At 45.0% G+C, this 20,012-nt stretch overlaps 1 protein-coding gene across 1 annotated transcript in view; it reads left to right on the forward strand.

Moving 5' to 3' along the window:
* Positions 1 to 20,012, forward strand: part of LOC126198552 (tryptophan 2,3-dioxygenase) — a 448,771-nt gene that overhangs the window by 391,593 nt on the left and 37,166 nt on the right. The window contains exon 7 of the mRNA XM_049934975.1: positions 7,515 to 7,764. Within this exon, the coding sequence (XP_049790932.1) occupies positions 7,515 to 7,764 (250 nt within the window). The remainder of the gene's footprint in view (positions 1 to 7,514; positions 7,765 to 20,012) is intronic.

A 20,012-nucleotide genomic window follows, 5' to 3' on the forward strand; every position in this document is an offset into this window, starting at 1 on the left:
TGAAAGAGACATTATAAGCTTTCGTACGTTCACGCATGGCTGCCTTAGCGCTGCAGCTACGAAAGGCGGGTGACCTTGAACGAGCTTCGCCTGGCTGCCGCCAGAGCTGGAGGATCGCGCTTAGTTCTAACTAGGCGCGATCCGCTGAGAAAAATACTTCTGTTGCAGCCAACGCCCATCCGGTTGGGCGCTGATTGGCTGCCGCGCGTTATCAGCAGCGGCGTCAGCCGCTGCGTCATCAGTAGGCATGGAGGGGGCCCAGACTCAGTGCTGAGGCAGCTGCATGCTCATTCGACTAGAGGCAGCCGCACAGTACAGACAGCCATCCCAGACAAAATTGGCAAGGCGTGTCACTCATCTCCAGATCCTGTCGGTTAGGGGCTTTTTACTTCTTCTTGTACTGTTTCACATAACTGAGAGCTGTACATCACTCTTTGTAGAAATGTTGGACAGTTCGCGCTGAAAAATGCTTTTGACGATGTTGAGTGGAATATACTCTTTGAAAATCTGAACTTTTTGTTGTTGTGGTATTCAGTCCGAAGAATGGTTTGATGCAGCTCTCCATGCTACGCTATCCTGTGCTAGCCTCTTCATGTCTGTATAACTACTGCAACATAAATTCTTCTGGATCTGTTTACTGTATTCGCTTCTTGGTCTCCCTCTACGATTTTTACCCCCCTCCCCCCCCCCCCCACACACACACTTCCCTCCAATACTAATTTGGCAATCCCTTGTGTGTCCTATCAATCGATCCCATCTTTTGGTCAAGTTGAGCCACAAATTTCTTTTCTCCCCAATTCTGTTCAGTACTTCCTCATTAGATACGTGATCTACCCATCTAATCTTCAGCATTCTTCTGTAGCACCACATTTAGAAAGCTTCTAGTCGCTTCTTGTCTAAACTATTTATCATCCATGTTTCACTTTCATACATGGCTAAACTCCAGACAAAAACCTTCGGGAAAGAATTCTTAACATTTAAATCTACACACACCAAAACAAGTTTTGCATCACCCTCGTTCTCAGAACTCCTGAAGACAGACGTTGACTGTGGATATTGCATCACAGACAAGGTCACTTTGACTTTGCAGAATGTCATTAAACCTGTCCAAAGATGTAAACAACCATGCATGTGCACCGCCTATTAGACGGAGGGGATCCGACAGTCGGTCAATTCCAGTCATTCCACCAGGAAGGAGGCACACGGCTCATGTTGTCTGTAGTTCAACCATGCCTAAACGGTCAATACCGCAGTTCGATTGCGTCCGCATTGTTACTTTGTACCAGGAAAGGGCTCTCAACAAGGGAAATGTCCAGGCGTCTTGGAGTGAACCAAAGCGATGTTGTTCGGACATGGAGGAGATACAGAGGTCGATGGCATGCCTCGCTCAGACCACCCAAGGGCTACTACTGCAGTGGATGATCGCTGCCTACGGATTATAGCTCGGAGGAACCCTGGCAGCAACGCCACCATGTTGAATAATGCTTTTCGTACAGCCACAGGACGTCGTGTTACGACTCAAGCTGTGCGCAATAGGCTGCATGATGCGCAATTTCACTCCCAACGTCCGAGGTCCATCTTTGCAACCACAACACTATGCAGCGTGGTACAGATGGGACCAACAACATGACGAATGGACCGCTCAGGATTGGCATCACACCGATGAGTGTCGCATATTTCTTCAACCAGACAGTCGTCGGAGACGTGTTTGGAGGCAACCCGGTCAGGCTGAACGCCTTAGACACACCGTCCAGCTAGTGCAGCTAGGTGGAGGTTCCCTGTTATTTTGGGGTGGCATTATGTGGGGCCAACGTACACCGCTGGTGGTCATGAAAGGTGCCATAACCGCTATACAATACGTGAATGCCATCCTCCGACCGATAGTGCATCCATATCGGCAGCATACTGGCGAGGCATTCGTCTTCACGGACGACAATTCGTGCCCCCATCCTGTACATCTTGTGAATGACTTCCTTCAGGATAAAGACATCGCTCGGCTAGAGTGGCCAGCTTGCTCTCCAGACATGAACCCTATCGAATATGCCTGGGATCGATTGGAAACGGCTGTTTATGGACGACGTGACCCACCAACCATTCTGAGGGATCTACGCTGAATCGCCGTTGAGGAATGGGACAATCTGGACCACCAGTGCCTTAATGAACTTGTGGATTGTATGCCGCGGCGAATATAGGCATGCATCAATGCAAGCGGACATGCTACTGGATTTTAGAGGTACCATTGTGTTCAGCAATCTAGACCACAACTCTGAAGGTCTCACTGTATGGTGATACAACATGCAATGTGTGGTTTTTATGGGCAATAAAAAGGGCGAAAATGATGTATATGTTGATCTCTATTCCAGTTTTCTGTAAAGGTTCCGGAACTCTCGGAAACGAGCCGATGCAAAACTTTTTTATGTGTGTGTATTAGATGTTAGCAAATTTCTCTTCTTCAGAAACGCTTTTCTTGCCATTGCCCGTCTACATTTTATATCCTCTCTGTTTCGACCTTCATCAGTTATTTTGCTGTCCAAATAGCAAAACCCGTCTACTACTTTAAGGTCTCGTTTCGTAATCTAATTTCCTTCGCATCACCTCATTTAATTCGACTACGTTCCATTATCCTTGTTTTGCTTTTGTTGATGTTCATCTTATATCCTTCTTTCAAGACACTGTCCATTTCGTTCAACTGCTCTTCTAAGTCCTTTGCTGTCTCTGACAGAATTACAACGTCATCGGCAAACCTCTAGGTTTTTCTTTCTTCTCAAATGGTTTAAATGGCTCTGAGCACTATGGGACCTAACTTTTGAGGTTATCAGTCCCCTAGAACTTAGAACTACTTAAACTTAACTAACCTAAGGACATCACACACACCCATGCCCGAGGCAGGATTCGAACCTGCGACCGTAGCGGTCCCGCAGTTCCAGACTGTAGCGCCTAGAACCGCTCGGCGAACCCGGCCGGCTTTCTTTCTTCTCCCTGAGCTTTAATTCCATTCCAAATTTTCCTTTGATTTCCTTTGCTACTTGTTCAATGTACAGACTGAATAACATCGGGGATAGCCTAGAACCCTTTCTCACTCTCTTTTCAACCACTGCTTCCCTTTCATGCCCTTCGACTCGTAGCTGCCATCTGGTTTCTGTATAAGTTGTAAATAACCTTTCGCTGCCTGTATTTTACCTCTTCTACCTTCAAAGTTTCAACATTGTCACAAGCTTTCTCTAATTCTACAAATGCTATAACAGTAGGTTTGAACGCTATAAACATAGCCTGTCTTATAGCTAAGGAAAGACAAGGAGAAGAGAAATTTGTTAACATCGAGTATAGATTTAAGTGTCAGGAAGTCGTTTTTGAAAGTATTTGTATGGAGTGTAGCCATGTATGGGAGTGAAACATAGACGATAAATAGTTTGGACAAGAAGAGAATAGAATCTTTGGAAATGTGGTGCTACAGAAGAATGCTGAAGATTAGATAGGTAGATCACATCACTAATGAGGAGGTATTGAACAGAATTGGGAAGAAGAGGAGTTTGTGGCACAACTTGACTAGAAGAAGGGATCGGTTGGTAGGACATGTTCTGAGGCATCAAGGGATCACAAATTTAGTATTGGAGGGCAGCGTGGAGGGTAAAAATTGTAGAGAGAGACCAAGAGATGAATACACTAAACAGATTCAGAAGGATGTAGGTTGCAGTAGGTACTGGGAGATGAAGAAGCTTGCACAGGATGGAGTAGCATCAAACCAGTCTGAGGACTGAAGACCACAAAAACAACAACAACAACAACAACAGCCTGTCTTCTAAGATAAGTCGTAGGGTCAGTACTGCCTCGCTTGTACCACATTTCTCCGGAATGCAAACTGATCTCCGCTGATGTCGGCTTCTACCAGTTCTTCCATTCTTCTGTACAGAATTCGTGTTAGTAATAGTATTTTACAACCAAGTCTTATTAATCTAATAGTTCGGTTATTTTCACACTTGCCAGCACCTGCTTTCATTGGAATTGGAATTATGGGTACACACGTACTTTAAGATGTGAGTTGTTCATTACTCTATTCTGGTTATTAGTGTCTTATTGTAGAATAGTGTTGGATCGGAAGTAAACCGGTTCGTATCCTGATATGGAACACTTTCTGTGTCAATATTTAGCCCTCAAGGGGAGGAGAGGTGGGAGCGTAAAGTTCTTGATCACGTCTTTACGACAATGTCCTAGATTAAATTCAAACCCCTTCTGCTGTGAGGGCATATGACATTGTTGATGATGATCGACCATCCGCTTTGGACATCAAGCATGGAGGCGCCCTTGGTGCTATTCGAGAGGAGTAGGTTATAACCCAGCTCTGAGTTTCACCGTCTTTCTTCCCTTTACCTACAACAGATTCAACCCTGTGCAGTAAAAGCACTCATCACTGTCATCCACATGACACAGATACACACTTGGCACTTCGTAATAGATCGAAGGGGGACGGTGGCAAACTTCCATTGGGATTTTGTTGTTAGCGGCGGTGCAGGATTCCTGCATCTGCTCCCCTACCCTCATTCCCTGAGTAAGGGACTGCTTTGACTTGACATAGAATGCTGAATTTAGGGTCCTCTAGTATTTTTGTAGTTATGACCCTAAAGAATTTGAACTAAAAGCTGACAAGAACGACTGGAGCATCCTGCTGTGAAATACTTCTCACTGCCGGTAACGAAAGTGTTTCGATCTGTTTTCATGGCATTTGCTGTGTATGGGTACCGTTATCCATACCCTTACCAATGACAGGCATTTCAGCACCATCCCGGTGGTTGTGGCTGAAAAGGTTGCAATCATCCAGTGTAGTAAGGGATTTCCTGTATTTAAGAGTTAAAAACATTATGCTCTTTGTTCCTTGTACAGCAGGCTAAAATCTTGTAGCCTATTTAATATTATTCCACTAATTTTTGTTATTTGTGTAACTCAGTTGTCGAAATCATATCAATGTTAGGCTTCTATGTCGATGATCAGTATATTTATGTATAAATTTGTCTTATTACATATTTATCGGAATCACGGTATAGCACATCACATTACTTCTGTATTATTAGACAACGCATTTAAGTTTAACTTATTTAAACTGTAGTCTGTCAGTTGTCAAAGTAACTTATATAATATAGTCTATTTATTTCTAAACAATACTTTGCAGTTGAAATGATGCGACAGCAACGAACGTTGTTTTATTTACACGAGCCAATACTGTAGTCCATGCAGAATGCCGTGGCCGGTAGATGCTTAGACGGCAGGGCACATGTGAGGAGAGCGTGGTGGGCAGGCGCTGTAGGAGAAATGCTGAGCGCTGGAGGGGAAGTGGCATTCTAAATTGAGGCCTGCACCCACATTTTTTGTAAATATTAAGTGAAGCTCCTCCACGCCCACACTTGCATGGTGACCATTCAAAAAGATCTACTGTCAACTCTGCATTGATTAGTACCTAAAAGGGGAAAAAATGGCTCTAATCACTATGGGACTTAACATCTGAGGCCATCAGTCCCCTAACTAACCAAAGGACATGACACACATCCATACCCGAGGCAGGATTCGAACCTGCGGCCGTAGCAGTAGCGCGGTTCCGGACAAACGCCTAGAACCGTTTGGCCACGTTAAAAGGAATTCCGGCGACAATGCAACGATTTGTATTCGCCTGGCTTGGTAACCATTTGTAACTTTCAGAGAAGCGTCATGAGTGGCGAATTTTGAGTAAAATATACAGTTCTCTGGTTGACATATTAAAATTTGCTTGTTTTGCAAAAACACAGCAGTGTTTACATAGTCTCACCTCACTAACATGTTGTGCAAACGCAACTGCAACAGAATTCTGAAAAAGTCGTCTATTAAGTATATTAAGTGACGAACTGAGGGAAAGTAAGGTCAGTAGCTTATGAGAAAGCATACCTTCGGTACAAAAAAAACGGGTAATGTCTTCACTTGTGTTGTTCCAAAACCCATAGCACTTCTCGTTTCACCAGCTATCAGTGGCCCTTAATAATTACATTGTTTGATCGAAAAAGTCTGTAGTTAGCTGAATAACACGGTAGATAATGAAGTCTTAAATAATAACGATATGGTAAAATATCCTCCTCTTTGCATGCTATCATTTGCCAAAATGAAATTGGCGTCATTGGCCGGGAGGCCCCTTGCTGAACAGGTCCGGCCGCCTTGGTGCAGGTCTTATTACATTCGACGCCACCTTGGGCGACCTGCGCGCGGGATGGGGATAAAATAATGATGAAGACAGCACAACACCCAGTGCCTGAGCGGAGAAAATCCCCGATCCAGCAGGGAATCGAACCCGGGCCCGTAGGACGGCAATCCGTCACGCTGACCGCTCAGCTATAGGGGCGGACATCTGCCAAAATCTCATTCGTGTATCTGAAACCAATTATAAAATATGAGGAATGTTGTGGGTATTTCGCTCTGGTATTACCGCTGGCGCGGCGCGATCACAAATGCGTGTCGCACGTCAGATCAGTTTTCTCGAGATTGGTGACAGATAGATAGCTCTTCCCTAGTCTAAAGAAAAATTCAATACGTTAGCTAAATTTCATATTCAACAACATCCTATGTAATGTGCACCAAACGCAAAATCATAGTGACCTCTGTTTTTCGGTGCAAACTTTTCCGAATTTCACGCAGTCTCTTACTTCCACGTAAGTATCACAGTAATTATGACCATTAATGAAATGATCGGCACATCATCATCATCATGAACCTGACATATAAAACCGAGCGAGGTGGTGCAGTGGTTAGACACTGTACTCGCATTCGGGAGGACGACGGTTCAATCCCGCGTCCGGCCATCCTGATTTAGGTTTTCCGTGATTTCCCTAAATCGCTCCAGGCAAATGCCGGGATGGTTCCTTTCAAAGGGCACGGCCGACTTCCTTCCCCGTCCTTCCCTAATCCGATGAGACCGATGACCTCGCTGTCTGGTCTCCTTCCCCAAAACCAACCAACCTAACATATAAAGCTATAAATAAAGCAGAAATGAAATTGTTTCCCGAATAGTTTCTGTAAAATCGTTTGAGAAAGACTGCATCGCGTGCGCCTCGATTGACCAGCCGAAAGGTGGAAAACACTTATCGGTCTCCCCTGCCGAACAAACGAATGAACTCGCCCAGCGATATGGACGAAAACACATCACTGAACATGGGGTGCCCCCTCTATCTGCCACCCCACTAGTATAAATATCGCAGCATCCTCATATATCGACACTTCGCCAGAAGATGATGAGTGTGAGACACTTGCCGAAACGTCACGGTGTTTTAACACTGCCATTTGGCTGGAAACCCGAGAGGCTTTTCACTAACAGCATACGCCGGGAGAACCTACATTCACATTAGAAATCATGTTTTCTTAAATCACTTCATGTGAGCATCTAGATAGTTTCCTAGCGTCTCTAATTACTAAGAAGTCGACGAGAAATTAAATTCTAATCTTCCCCCTTTCGTTTTCCAAAATTGTCACTTTTACAATGCATGTATGTTTAACCATTGCAGGAAGAAGAAGTTGACGTCATCCGGAACCAGCGCCTCCTCGATTACGAAAGGCGAAAAGATGTGTTCGAGTCGATCTTCGACCCTGCTATGCACGCTGCCCTAGTCGCACGAGGAGAAAGGCGGTTCTCCCACAAAGCCCTGCAAGGCGCCATCATGATTACCTTCTACAGAGACGAGCCACGCTTCAGTCAACCTCATCAGCTGCTTATGCTCCTCATGGACATCGATTCCCTTATCACCAAATGGAGATGTGAGCATTACGTCGAGATGTATATTCATTCTAGCAGAAATACTTTTTTAACTTTAAAAATTCTTATCTTTGAAACCTGAGCCACGTCAAGAATCTGTGCCAGTCTAAATACGCGTACCAGTTACTGTAAAATCTATAGTACTTCGCACTTAAGATTATATTACACAAAGGGTACTTTACGAAAGATATGATCGTCTTATATGCACTCCATTACGAAGGAGATGCAGGTAATGGTGATGCCATTTTTTAGCAGGAAAGGTTAAGTGACGCAGCGTCAACAACAAGATCACTCCACCAACATGGGTTACTGAACCAGCAATATATCACATTATTAAGAGAAATCAGGAATTAACCTCTTACAAGCATTGAAATAAACCAGTGGTGAACGTTGAAAATTGGTGCTGGACCAGCACTCGAACTCGGAAATTGCGCTTCGCTAGAACGATTGCCTAAATCGTCTCGGCCAGACCGACATGCTTCCTGTCCTAACCAAATTCTCAAACCGTCACGTGCAGGTAGCGCCCCCATCCATCAACCCCACTGCTCGTAGCAGACATGATGCATCCTCAGTGAAAGTACCTAGAGCCGTCCTCACTGATATCCACATACAGGATGAATCACCTAAAACTTGCACCGCCAATATTGCGGAAATGGAAACTGCACTCGATTTGCGGTTTTCACAGATAGGGATTGTCAGCCAATCAACAGATTGTAATAATACTCAGCATGTATATTTTTTGTGAACACATACACTTTTTTAATGGGACAATGCCTATTGACATTAACAAACTAAAAATAGCGTGAATTAGAAGTAAGTGGTGTTTGTTTCAGGATTCTAGTGCGAGTCGTTTACGAGATATTGTATTTTGAAAAGTTTCCTCACAGACATTTGTTTGTGCCGTTCGACTTTCGTAGTTAGGGGGTACGATGTTGTTATGTTTGCTTACAATGTGCTTGTATGTTCCTTGAGTGCGCTGCGATTTGCTAGTCAGTTAGTATGTGCCAGTCCAAGCAGTAGGTCGTAAGTGGACGACGGGATTTAGCAATGCAGAAAACGTCGACATGTTCATGTTGATTGGCTAACAATACAAGCCTCTGACTACCAATCCATTCTGTGAAAACCGCACATCAAGCGCAGTTTGCATTTCCGCAATATTTGCAGTCCAAGTTTTAGGTGATCCACATCCGCACTGAAAGTATCTAGTCATTTTATACATATATAAAAGCGATATAAAAGCGAGGACGGATCTAAAAACTTCCCGTGCTGATACCACCACATCTTACGAACCGCTGCAGTACTTAGCGAATCCTACGAGCACTGGGCTATTGGAGCAGGCGCTACTTGCGCGTGACAGGTTGAGAATTTAGGTTGGACGGGATGTGTGTCCGGATGGCCGAGACGGTTAGGGCAACTTTTCTAGAGAAGCGGAACATTTCAGTTCGAGTCCCGCTCCGACACAAATTTCCAACGTTCACAACTGATTTATTTCAATGCCTGTAGTCGGATGAAGTCAGGACTTCTCTTAATAATGTATTCTATATGGCCGCTGTACCACCAGTGGTGTCTGCTCTGTCGACACGTCCGATAGTAATACATCAGGACGATGATGTAAATTTCTGCCTTTGTCCAGAGTTCCACACAATGACCTTTCTGTTTTATGCTCATATCATTACCTCATCAGCGCTCTGCGCCTTTCACTGCCTAATTTTCCATTTGCCTTAGAACAACCTGATGGAGCTTTGGGGAAATATTCCACCGTTAGTTTCGTTTGTTGTTTCGTTTTGATGTGGAACGTACATGATATCATCGGTTAAAACTTTTTCTGTGAAGCTGAACGAGTTTTGAAGTAGACCTGTTTTTAAAATTACGTTTAGTATAATTTTGCGGCTTTAGCTCTCTGAGTAAATGATCAAATTAAAGCACAGAAGCCATACTAATTCTGAGCAACGAATTTATACCTCCAGTTCCCTTATTGCATTTTCTATGAAACTTAAACGCCGTTTTTGAACAGTAACTGATTTCTGAAAACTGTGTTCATATTGGAATAAATGTTCAACGTCATCAAAAGCAACTGTGGAAACAGCTATCCACAAAAATTTGAGTAATAGGCATCACATGTTACCATTCTGTGTTCCTTTCTCGATTGAATGGTCTAAAATATACCGTGCTATAAGGCATTTAGGAATGAAGACAGGCAATCTGAGCTAATTTCTTGATATTTCCATCTCTTTAAACAGAGTAAGGTCGTATAATAATAATGTCATGTGACGAGAGCCTCCCGCCGGGTAGACCGTTCTCCTGGTGCAAGTCTTTCGATTTGACGCCACTTCAGCTACTTGCGCGTCGATGGGGATGAAATGATGATGATTAGGACAACACCCAGTAGTCCCTGAGCGGAGAAAATCTCCGACCCAGCCGGGAATCGAACCCGGGCCCTTAGGAGCGACAGTCTGTCGCGCTGACCACTTTTTTTTTTTTTTTTAATCTCATTTTGTTCGTTGTATCTGCTCGCGGCGGACGTTGCAAGACACCCATTTCATTTCGTCGTTGACCCATTAACTCAAGTTTTATAACACACACACCCATGCCCGGGGGAGAACTCTAACCTCCGGCGGGTGGACAGTAAGGTGATGCAGTGGTAAGATACTGCTTTCGGGAAGACGGTGGTTCAGTTCCCTGTCTGGCCATCCGAATTTAGGTTTTCCGTGGTTTGCGTAAACGGCTTATGGCGTATCCAGAATGGTTTCTTTCAAAATGATACAGCGGATTTCCTTCCCAATCCCTCCCTAATCCGAGCTTGTGCTCCGTCCCTCGTCGTCGACGGGATGTTGAACTCTAATGTTCCATCCTCATTTTTACCTCCCAGTTCTACGAGACTTCTGTAAGGCAGAAATTGAGAATTTAAAGGCTTCAGAAGATCGATCATATGGTATGTGACGTCCAGTAACATCAATTCACGCCACTTGTGCTTAATTTGTCTATTCTACGTGAGATATTCGAATATTTTGTGTTGTACATCTTCCAAAGAACGGGTAATCTCCAAAACCCAGGAATGAAATAGAAACGAATAGTTCGGGTAAACTAGATTTCCGAATGCTGCTTGACACTATACTACAGTATCGAGTTTAGCAACACTACAGTCATACAAAAAACGTACGAAATTGTGCGTCTGACTAGAAGAGTGTTAGCGTGCCGATACGGTTAAAGTATACCGTGCATCCAAAACCAGCGCCGTGCCAACTGTGGTGCACCAAGGGTCACAGATAAATGGGGTAAACAATGGCTACAGATATGTGCTTGGGTTAATACACGTACAACGTTTGAGAAGCTAACCGCCCAGATGAACCAAGGGGCTACCAACAGTGTATCCTCAATGTCGGTTCAGCAAACGTTGCTGCATGTGGGCCGCTGCAGCAGCCGCCTGGTTCATGCACCCATCCTGACTGCTGCTCATTGATGACGAAGCCTGGAATTTGCACGCCGTTACAGCAGCTGGACGTCTACTGAATGGCGACAGGTGGCTTTTTCAGATGAATCAAGTTTCATCCTCCGTCGACTTAAAACATCTGAAAGCGAACACCTTGCAACAATCGTCGGAAGGATCCAGGCTGTAAGATGGAGCGTTATGGTCTGGGAAATGCTGTTGTGGCATTCCCTTGGGGTTCTCGTCATTCTGGAAGCACAATGGATCAACACAAGAATGTATCCACGTCCGTCCCTAAATGTACACTTCTGGCAATTAAAATTGCTACACCACGAAGATGACGTGCTACAGACGCGAAATTTAACCGACAGGAAGAAGATGCTGTGATACCCAAATGATTAGCTTTTCAGAGCATTCACACAAGGTTGGCGCCGGTGGCGACACCTACAACGTACTGACATGAGGAAAGTTTCCAACCAATTTCTCATACACAAACAGCAGTTGACCGGCGTTGCCTGGTGGAACGTTGTGATGCCTCGTGTAAAGGGGAGAAATGCGTACTATCACGTTTCCGACTTTGATAAAGGTCGGATTGTGGCCTATCGCGATTGCGGTTTATCGTATCGTGACATTGCTGCTCGCGTTGGTCGAGATCCAATGACTGTTACCAGAATATGGAATCGCTGGGTTCAGGAGGGTAATACGGAACGCCGTGCTGGATCCCAACGGCCTCGTATCACTAGCAGTCGAGATGACAGGCATCTTATCCGCATGGCTGTAACGGCTCGTTTAGCCACGTCTCGATCCCTGAGTCAACAAATGGAGACGTTTGCAAGACAACAACCATCTGCACGAACAGTTCTACGACGTTTTCAGCAGCATGGACTATCAGCTCGGAGACCGTGGCTGCGGTTACCATTGACGCTGCATCACAGACAGGCGCGCCTGGGATGGTGTACTCAACGACGAACCTCGGTGCACGAATGGCAAAACGTCATTTTTTCGGATGAATCCAGGTTCTGTTTACAGCATCATGATGGTCGCATCCGTATTTGGCGACATCGCGGTTAACGCACATTGGAAGCGTGTATTCGTCATCGCCATACTGGCTTATCACTCGGCGTGATGGTATGGGATGCCATTGGTTGACGGCACTTTGAACAGTGGACGTTACATTTCAAATGTGTTACGACCCGTGGCTCTACCCTTCATTCGATCCCTGCGAAACCCTACATTTCAGCAGAATAATGCACGACCGCATGTTGCAGGACTTTACGGGTCTTTCTGGATACAGAAAATGTTCGACTGCTGCCTTGGCCAGCACATTCTCCAGATCTCTCACCAATTGAAAACGTCTGGTCAATGGTGGCCGAGCAACTGGCTCGTCACAATACGCCAGTCACTACTCTTGATGAACTGTGGTATCGTGTTGAGGCTGCGTGGGCAGCTGTACCTGTACATGCCATCCAAGCTCTGTTTGACTCAATGCCCAGGCGTATCAAGGCCGTTATTATGGCCAGAGGTGGTTGTTCTGGGTTCTGATTTCTCAGCATCTATGCACCTAAACTGCGTGAAAATGTAATCACATGTCAGTTCTAGTATAATATATTTGTATAATGAATATCCGTTTATCATCTGCATTTCTTCTTGGTGTAGCAATTTTAATGGCCAGTAGTGTAGTTTGTTTTTCCTCGGCACAATGGCATCTACCAGCGGCACAAAGCAACGTTCACACAACTCTCAGTGTACTTACATGGTTTGAAGAACACCAGGATGAGTTTACCGTATCCCACCAGCCAAGGAACTCCCCGAATTTAAACCCAATGGAGAATCTGTAGGACCATCTTGATAGGGCTGTTCACGCCGTGAACCCTCAGTCGAGAAACTTGTCGCTGTTGGCTGTCGGCACAGGTCCACATCTCTGTCGGTACCTTCTAGAACTTCACTGACACTCTTCCTGCATCTCTCACAGTGGTCTGCATTCCAAAGTGTGGTTATTCAACCTTTTGACAGATGGTCATATTAACGTTACTGGACAGCATGTAAACTGCTTATCAAGACTAGAGAACATAACGTTCAGATCTTTTGCTGACGATGATACTTTCTATAAGAAAGTATCAATAGCAGATAATAAATTAGTCACCCTTCGAAGACAACATGTTAACACCATATATCACCACTTCTCGCTTGGACAATGGCCTCAAAGGAAGAGAGTAGTCACGTTTCTTCAGGAATATCATCTGAATGAACTTGTTGATGATTAGATCAAACATAACTACCAAACTGCTTGGATGCTATTTGCCATCCACCCACTGCCCAAACAGTCCCAGACTTTTTGTTTGGCATTAAGAGAGGATGGGTTAGACTGTCAGATGAGATTCAACAGCATGCCTGAATGATGATCCTACCAGGAACGTAGGCATGTAGTCACGTGAATATGGCTATTGTCATCTTGGAAGACTGGAGTGTCCACAGCATACTCACCATAAAGATGTAACAGAAAGGCCAGCACCTGCTCACCTAGAATGATGAATCAAACATCCTGAGTCCTGTTCACTGAAACTTGAATGAATAGGCCCAAGTCATGATGCGAAAAACACGCCTGAAACACACGTAATCAGTATTTTTTTGTATACTTGGGCCTACAGCATGAAACATGTCGTAAGATGCCATTTTAAATCGAATCTCCCAAGTTAGCTGCTAATAGTTATTACATAGGTTGGTGGCAACACTGCTGTGGAGACACTATGCAATTGCATCTACTATTGTCGCTGATGGTTCAAATGGCTCTGAGCACTACAGGACTTAACATCTGAGGTCATCAGTCCCCTAGACTTAGAACTACTTAAACCTAACTAACCTAAGGACATCACACACATCCGTGCCCGAGGCAGGATTCGAACCTGCGACCGAAGCAGCAGCGCGGTTCCCGACTGAAGCGCTTAGAACCACTCGGTCACATCGGCCGGCTTGTCACTGATAGCACACGTTGTTGACATACCTACCTTACCTCCGAGCATATGGACTCGCCCGTCCCACGTCACCGGCGTGCGCACAACCGAGGGAAACACAGTCACTTGAGAGCGAGCGGTCTAACGTAATGGTGTCACAATGTTTTCGAAACAGGAACAACGGAGTTGGATCAAGATTGAATGTCCCACAGGTCGTACAGCACGACAGTGTCATCAAGGTCTTCAAGAGACGTGCGGGGAATCGGCATTGCCGTACAGAACAGTGGCACTTTGGGTAAAAGCAACGAAGGTCGGTGAACTGTGGCAGAAACGCATCGGGCAGGTCGTCCTAGCGTCTCTGAAGAAGAAGTGCATGCTGCTGCAGCGTTAGTGGGCAGTGATCGACGCCATACGATTCGTTCAAATGGTTCAAATGGCTCTGAACACTATGGGACTCAACATCTGAGGTCATCAGTCCCCTAGAACTTAGAACTACTTAAACCTAACTAACCTAAGGACATCACACACACCCATGCCCGAGGCAGCATTCGAACCTGCGACCGTAGCGGTCGCGCGGTTCCAGACTGAAGCGCCTAGAACCGCTCGGCCACTCCGGCTTTTTATCCTTTGACATGTTCCAGAACTGGAACATGCAAAATTATCCGCATGATTCGTGAGCTCGCCCACGAAAGCGGATTAGCGCATACGACTGTGCTTCGCATCCTGAAGGAACGCCTGGGCATGCGAAAAACTGCATCACGATGGGTTCCGCATGACTTGACGGAAATGCGGAAATGGATGCGATACGACGCTGCTCAGACGCAATTGGAGCGCTATGAGCGCGAAGGAGATTCTTACGCCGTATAGTAACACTAGATAGGTTAGGTTAGGTTAGGTTGAGACATGGGCCACATTGTACGAGCCAAAACTGAAACACCAATCCAACGAATGGCGTCATTATGGGTCGCTGCGAAAGTTGAAAGCGCGCCAGAGCCCCAGTATGGTGAAAGTTGTGGTGATTATCGTGTACGACTGTGATGGTGTTGTCCTAACATATTACGTTACTCAACGGCAGACCGTCAACGCACAGTATTACTGTTCGTTTTTGAAGCATCACCTGCAACCAGCTTTGCGAAAGAAGCGGCGACACTTTCTGCGCAACCTACCTATCATTTTGCACGACAATGTGCGGGCGCAAACAGCGCAAGCTGTGGCTGCTCTGTTCGGTCGATGGGACTGGGAAGTACTGTACCATCCACCATACTCCCCGGACTTAAGTTCTTGTGACGTTGATTTGATTCCGAAGATGAATGAACCACTTCGTGGCATTCGCTTCAGAACTGTTCCAGAGCTTCGATAGGCAGTAGACCGCTCCATTCGCACCATCAACAGAACAGGCTCTACTAACGGTGTACTACGCTTTCCACATAGCTGGCAACGGGTTCTACACAACACTGGTGACTACTTTGACGAAGAGTAACAGGTGGAAACATGTAACTCTTTTGTATCGGTTGTGAATAAATAGTTGACACTATTTATGTTCCAACCCTCGTATATTCCGTACAATAGGCTATTCCGGCAGTACGCCTACGAAAATTACAGCTGGTAAATTTAATTTACTTTTGCGATATTTGTATATGGCATTAATTCTACACGTATATCTACGTCTATCTGGACAACACGTACATATCGTATCACTGATGATTCCTTATGTAAATTGCCGCTGTTTTTATAATGGTAAAATAAAGTCATGTAGTTATTTGACAGTTGGTTGACAGTACTGAACGATCTTGTATGTTTACAAAATGGTTATAGCTAGTCGGCGGTTTTGTTTGAGTTAAAGGTAAATCAGTTGTTTGTGCAATCTTTGGTTGTTTATTTTTTTATCCTTTGACATGTTCCAGAACTGGAACATGCAAAATTATCCGCATGAACGGACCGACTTCAGACGTAAATATTACCTAGAAAATTTTATTGACATTCTGATACATGACAAGGGGTAAAAACTAAACAACCAAAGTTTTCTTAAACAACTAAATTATCTCTAACCCAAGCAATAGTGCTGGCTATAGCTACAGAGTAGAAATAAACAGTTAATCACATTGCAAACCAAACAGCATCTTTGTGAACTGTCAACTAGCTACCATATTACTACGTGACTTTATTTTACCATCATAAAAACAGCGACAACTGACAAAAGGTTTCATCAGTGATACAATACGTATGTCTCGCCCACCTAGACGTAAGTGTACATGTACAATGAACTCCATATACATCGAAGGGGCAAAGAAACTGGTACACCTGCCTAATATCTTGTAGGGGCCCGCGAGTACGCAGAAGTATCGCAACAAGACGTGGCATGGACTCGACTAATGTCTGAAGTAGTGCTGGAGTGAATTGACACCATGAATCCTGCAGGGCTATCCATCAATACGTAAGAGTACGAAGGGGTGGAGATCTCTTCTGAACAGCACCTTGCAAGGCATCACAGATATGCTCAATAGTGTTCACGTCTGGAGAGTTTGGTGGCCAGCGGAAGTGTGTAAATTCAGAAGAGTGTTCCTGGAGCCAATCTGTAGCAATTCTGGACGTGGGGGATGACGCATTGTCCTGCTGCAATTGCCCAGGTCCGTCGGAATGCACAATGGACATGAATGATTGCAGGTGATCTGACAGGATGCTTACGTACGTGTCACCTGACAGAGTCGTATCTAGACGTATCAGGGGTCCCATATCATTCCACCTGCACACGCCCCGCACCATTACAGAGCCTCCACTAGTTTGAACAGTTCCCTATCGACATGCAGGGTGCATGGATTCATGAGGTTGTCTCCATATCCGTAAACGTCGATCCGCTCGATACAATTTGAAACGAGACTCGCCCGACCAGGCAACATGTTTCCAGTCATCAACAGTCCAATGTCGGTGTTGACGGGCTAGGTGAGGCGTAAAGTTTTGTGTCGTGCAGTCATCAAGGGTACACGAGTGTGCCTTCGGCTCTGAAAGCCCATATCGATGACGTTTGGTTGAATGGTTGCAGGCTGACACTTTTTGATGACCCAGCATTAAATCTGCAACAATTTGCGGAAGTGTTGTACGTCTGCCACGTTGAACAATTCTCTTCAATCGTCGTTGGTCCCTTTCTTGCAGGATCTTTTTCCGACAGCAGTGATGTCGGAGATACGCTGTTTTACCAGATTCTTGATATTCACGGTACACTCGAGAAATGGTGGTATAGGAAAATGCCCACTTCATCGCTGCCTGGGTGATGCTGGGTCCCATCACTCGTGCGCCGGCCATAACACCACGTTCAGACTCACTTAAATCTTGATAACCTGCCACTGTAGCAGCAGTATCTAATCTAACAACTGTGCCAGACACTAGTTGTCTTATATAGGAGTCGCAGACCACAGCGCCGTATTCTGCCTGTTTACATATCTTAGTATTTGAATACCAGTTTCTTTGGCGCTTCAGTGTACAAATATCGCGAAAGTAAATGAAATTTACCAACTGTAATATTCGCAGATGTACTTGTCTGTGGCAATGCTGTCGAAGTACAATGGAACTATTAACAGCTAACTTCCAAGGTTCAATTTAAAATAACAGTATCACCTCCAGCCTGAACTATACTTTGTAGAGAATGCACGTTAAATGCCTCATTGTGCCATCACCACAATCGTGACTAGCCGCCTTGCATCACTCGAAAATAGACAGAATTACGAATCTTTGGACCACCGTACATCCCTTCACTCAGCTCTGTCCATTGTGGGTGTTGTTTGGGCAATTTGAAGACGTGCAAGTTAATGAGTCGCTGTGAGGTACGAGACTCGAAATATCCATTGCATTCAGTTCCCTTTCCAACATTCGCCCAGGAACTAGGTGAAACGAACCTGCATTCGCAGTCAGAAACAATTCTTGTCGAGTTTGAAACAATTTGTCACTGACAAGTGGTGACACTTGTCTCTGATCCCTGTCGGTTAGAATCATTTTAGGACCATCGTACTTCTGCCGCATGACTGCGAGTTGTACACCATGCATCAACAAATCTGGTAACATCATTCATGGTGTAGTCATGGACACGTTCAAAGACGGAAGCTCCTTGCTGCCATTCTGTCACGCCACCACGTCAGTCCATCTTACTGCACCGATTACATTCAATAGGCTGGCCCATAAACAGGACTTCACTGTCATTCCTTACATCAGTGATGGAGAGTCACATGACCGCTTGGTACCAGTTCTACGCAGTCTACAACGCTTCAAACGACCAGTGCCCTTTTATGGGGAGGGGGGGGGGGAGGGGGGGAGGGGGGAGGGGGGACTAATACCGGGTGTTTCAATACTAACAATGATGTTTTAAGGCATTTTAGCATTATTATATCCAACTTACAGTAATAAATAACACATCAAATGAAAGAGCAACTCAAACAGTTTTGTTTGTGTAACTGTGGGCCTGCACTGTTTCCTGTAGCTTCCGTAGCGGTTGTAGCAAAGATGGCGACTGTTGAACGGAAAGCTTTTTGTGTTCTACAGTTTGCAAGGACTGAATCTGTTGTTACAGAACAACGTGCATTCCACATAAGTTCCAATGTAGTCTTCCAAGTGGTGATACGAGATGGTATCATTAATTTGAAGACACCAACCGTCTTTGCAAAGGGAAGAGTACGAGACAACCAAACAGTGACTGAGAAACATGTTGAACGAGTGAGAGAGCCTTTCATGCGTAGCCCCATGAAATTAGGTTAGTCGTGAATTAGAAGTTCCAGTGACGTCTGTGTGAAGACTTTTAAGGAGATGTTTACTACTAAATCCCCACCGTTTGCAGTTTTTACAAGCCCTGAGGCAGACAGACTACAGTCTATGCACCATCTTTGCAGACGAAATGTTCACCAACTTTGTCTCCTTATGGAACCGTTGTGCACAGCGATTGTGGGCTCTGAGCACTATAGGACTTAACTTCTAGGTCATCAGTCCCGTAGAACTTAGAACTACTTAAACCTAACTGACCTAAGGACATACACACATCCATGCCCGAGGCAGGATTCGAACCTGCGACCGTAACGGTCATGCGGTTCCAGATCGAAGCGCGTAGAACCACTTGGCCACTCCGGCCAGCCACAGAGATTGTATATTATTGTAAGGAAGGATAGGAATAAAGCCATCAGTCGCAAATCACATTTTTAAAATTATTCTTGCACATCCAAATTTCATCTATAAATAGCATTTGGTGAGCCATTAATCCAACATACTCCCAGCAGTACATGTCACCATATGTCTTTATTGCCGCACACCAATAAAGTCTTTCCAGGTGTACTAATTCTTACATCAATGCTTAGTATGTCTGCCTCCATAACTAAATGGTCAGCATGTCCCTATCATGCTGGGTACACAGGCTCAGTTCCCAGTATTGCCAGGACTCTTTCCTTGGCGGGATGGAGTGGTGTCTTCTCAGCCACCTCTTGTCTACTGAGGAGCTGCTAGAATGAGTAGTAGTGGCTGCGTGGTCTGGAAAGCTGACAATGGCCGGGAGAGCAGTGTGCTTCCCCTCCATACCGCATCAAATGAAGCCGTATAGCAGGTGATGGAACAGTGGCTGGTCAGCATCGCGCAGTCATCTGGACCCGATCATGTAGTTAGTTACTCTAGTTGGTACACTGCTTTAACATACCTAACATGAATAGAAATTCACCACTGATTTTCACAATGACTGTGTTTATGCAGTGTCTATAGGCTACATTACAACACCCTTCACACAAACATGCATGTCTGGAGGACACTGTATTGTTGCATACAGACACAGTTTAAACACAGACATTGTGAAAATCAATGACGTATATGCCTCGACAGATTAAAATGATGATAATAAAAATTTACC

Source organism: Schistocerca nitens, chromosome 8 (genome assembly GCF_023898315.1).
Source record: "Schistocerca nitens isolate TAMUIC-IGC-003100 chromosome 8, iqSchNite1.1, whole genome shotgun sequence".
Classification (NCBI taxonomy): Eukaryota; Metazoa; Arthropoda; class Insecta; order Orthoptera; family Acrididae; genus Schistocerca; species Schistocerca nitens.